Genomic DNA, 2177 nt, shown 5'->3' on the forward strand with positions numbered 1-2177 from the left:
TAGATTTGCATAACAAGTTGACTATAGTTGAAAATTATTCTATGAAAATGAGAACAAAGAGTGGAATGAACGAGAGAATCATATTGTTCATGGCTAGCCTCTAAATATTGAATTTAAACCAAGTTATTAATACATCTACATGTTTGATTTGTTTCTACATAATAGAAATGAATCAAACAGATAGAGTGAAACTTAATTTTGACTACCGCAAGAAATTCCATATCCACCGAGTAACATGAAAAAATGTTCTAAGGTAGATTTGCATAAACAAGTTGACTATAGTTGGACATTATTCTACGAAAATGAGAACAAAGAGTGGAATGACGAGAGAATCATATTGTTCATGGCTAGCCTCTAAATGTTGAATTTAAACCAAGTTATTGATACATGGTTTGATTTTGTAAAAATTTCAAATGATTTATTTCTATAGAAAACCAATTGATTAATTATCGTGTCAATCCACCCCAACCTCCACCACAATCTATCCAATATACCACATCAATCTTACTGATTCATGTCAGCAGAATAATTTAATTTTGACAACCAACAACCACAATAAGAAGAAAATCGTCGACCATCCTTTGCATCAAACGAAGATGAATTATTGTATAACACGTTCAATATTTGTTATAATACATTCGAGTTCACTATTCAGTTACTTAATAATATATATCAACAAGGTGGAAGTAGTTTTTCTGTAGTACTTCCCTCTCGGCATCCTCAAAAGCAAAAAGGTGAAGATCAAGAATAAGAAGAAAAAGTTCATGATGTACCAAGGTGTCGTCAAAATCCTGTACGTGTGAGAAATTCTACATTAATTTTATCGTAAAATTTGTGAGCTTATTTTATATGAATTATATATATATATATATATATATATATATATATATATATATATATATATATATATATATATATATATATATATATTGTTAATTTAAAAATAAAAATCTTTAAGTCATCATTTACAAATGCGACTTATAACTAAGAAAAAACAGAGATATTTTGATATATATTTTTCAAATAGAGTAATTTGGTATAAAAAAATTCAAAATTAAATTATTAAAAAAAATAACTCATACTGACAACCAAAACTATTTTAAAAAATATAATAGAAATGGTTTATATTTAAATCATAACATTTAATTATTTAAGTGATTTTGAATATTATATATTAGTAGTAAAACAATAAACATTAATTTGATATGATGTAATTGGAAGGAAGAAAATATAAAATTTGTGTGCATTAAACCTTATTGAGCTATTATTTCCTTAACCTTAAATTACATTTATGAAAAAAAAGATAGTAAGTATACACACGGTAGACCCCGCCTAACTCGGATCTAATTTATGCAACTCCTCACATCCCTCCTATGGTTTAATTCTCTCCAACAACAACACACATTCTTCAAATTATAACTTTTAAGACTGACACAGAAAACAAGGACAGAACAATGTCCCTTAAATACTCGTCAAAAATCATAATCGCGTGTTGTAACTAATGCCTGAGAAAATAAAAAAGAAAAGTAAAAGAGCGTTGGTTGTTAAATGGGCAACGTGACAGGAACCGTGGCATCGAAATTCGCGTTTTTCCCGCCAGAGCCACCGACATACAAGGTTTTGAAAGAAGAAGATGGAAAGACGGGGTTGTCGTTTTTAACCGCAGAAATGAACGTGGACGTTCACATTCTGGAAACAAAAAGTGGGAACAAGATTGTTGCAACTTTATGGAAACACCCTTTTGCTAGGTTCACCTTTCTTTACTCGCATGGTAATGCCGCTGATTTGGGTCAGATGGTGGAGCTTTTCATTGAGCTCAGGGCTCACTTTCGCGTTAATATCATGGGGTATATATATATATATATAGTGCTTCTCTCATTCTTTCTTTTCAATTTTATAAAATGAATCGCATGCATGCAATTGCAATGTGAACTATTTTGCCATCTTGTGTTACATTATATATATTACTTTGAAAGTACAAAATTTCATTCGCAATATTTTGTTGAGACTTTATGTTAATTAATTTGCAGCTATGACTATTCAGGTTACGGAGCATCTACAGGTAAGGTAAGTAACATACGTGATTCTAGGGACAGATTGGGAGGGTGGCAGACATGTACCCTTGCCTCATCATTTCAACTCATTCTATATATCCAATAAATCTATATATATATATA

At 30.2% G+C, this 2177-nt stretch overlaps 1 protein-coding gene across 1 annotated transcript in view; it reads left to right on the forward strand.

Moving 5' to 3' along the window:
* The first annotated feature begins 1432 nt into the window (after positions 1–1432).
* Positions 1433–2177, forward strand: part of LOC101488689 (uncharacterized) — a 2882-nt gene continuing 2137 nt past the window's right edge. Inside the window, exons 1-2 of the mRNA XM_004488872.4 lie at positions 1433–1847; positions 2031–2067. Coding sequence (XP_004488929.1) covers positions 1549–1847; positions 2031–2067 — 336 coding nt within the window. The 5' untranslated portion in view covers positions 1433–1548. The remainder of the gene's footprint in view (positions 1848–2030; positions 2068–2177) is intronic.

This window comes from Cicer arietinum, chromosome 1, assembly GCF_000331145.2.
Source record: "Cicer arietinum cultivar CDC Frontier isolate Library 1 chromosome 1, Cicar.CDCFrontier_v2.0, whole genome shotgun sequence".
Classification (NCBI taxonomy): Eukaryota; Viridiplantae; Streptophyta; class Magnoliopsida; order Fabales; family Fabaceae; genus Cicer; species Cicer arietinum.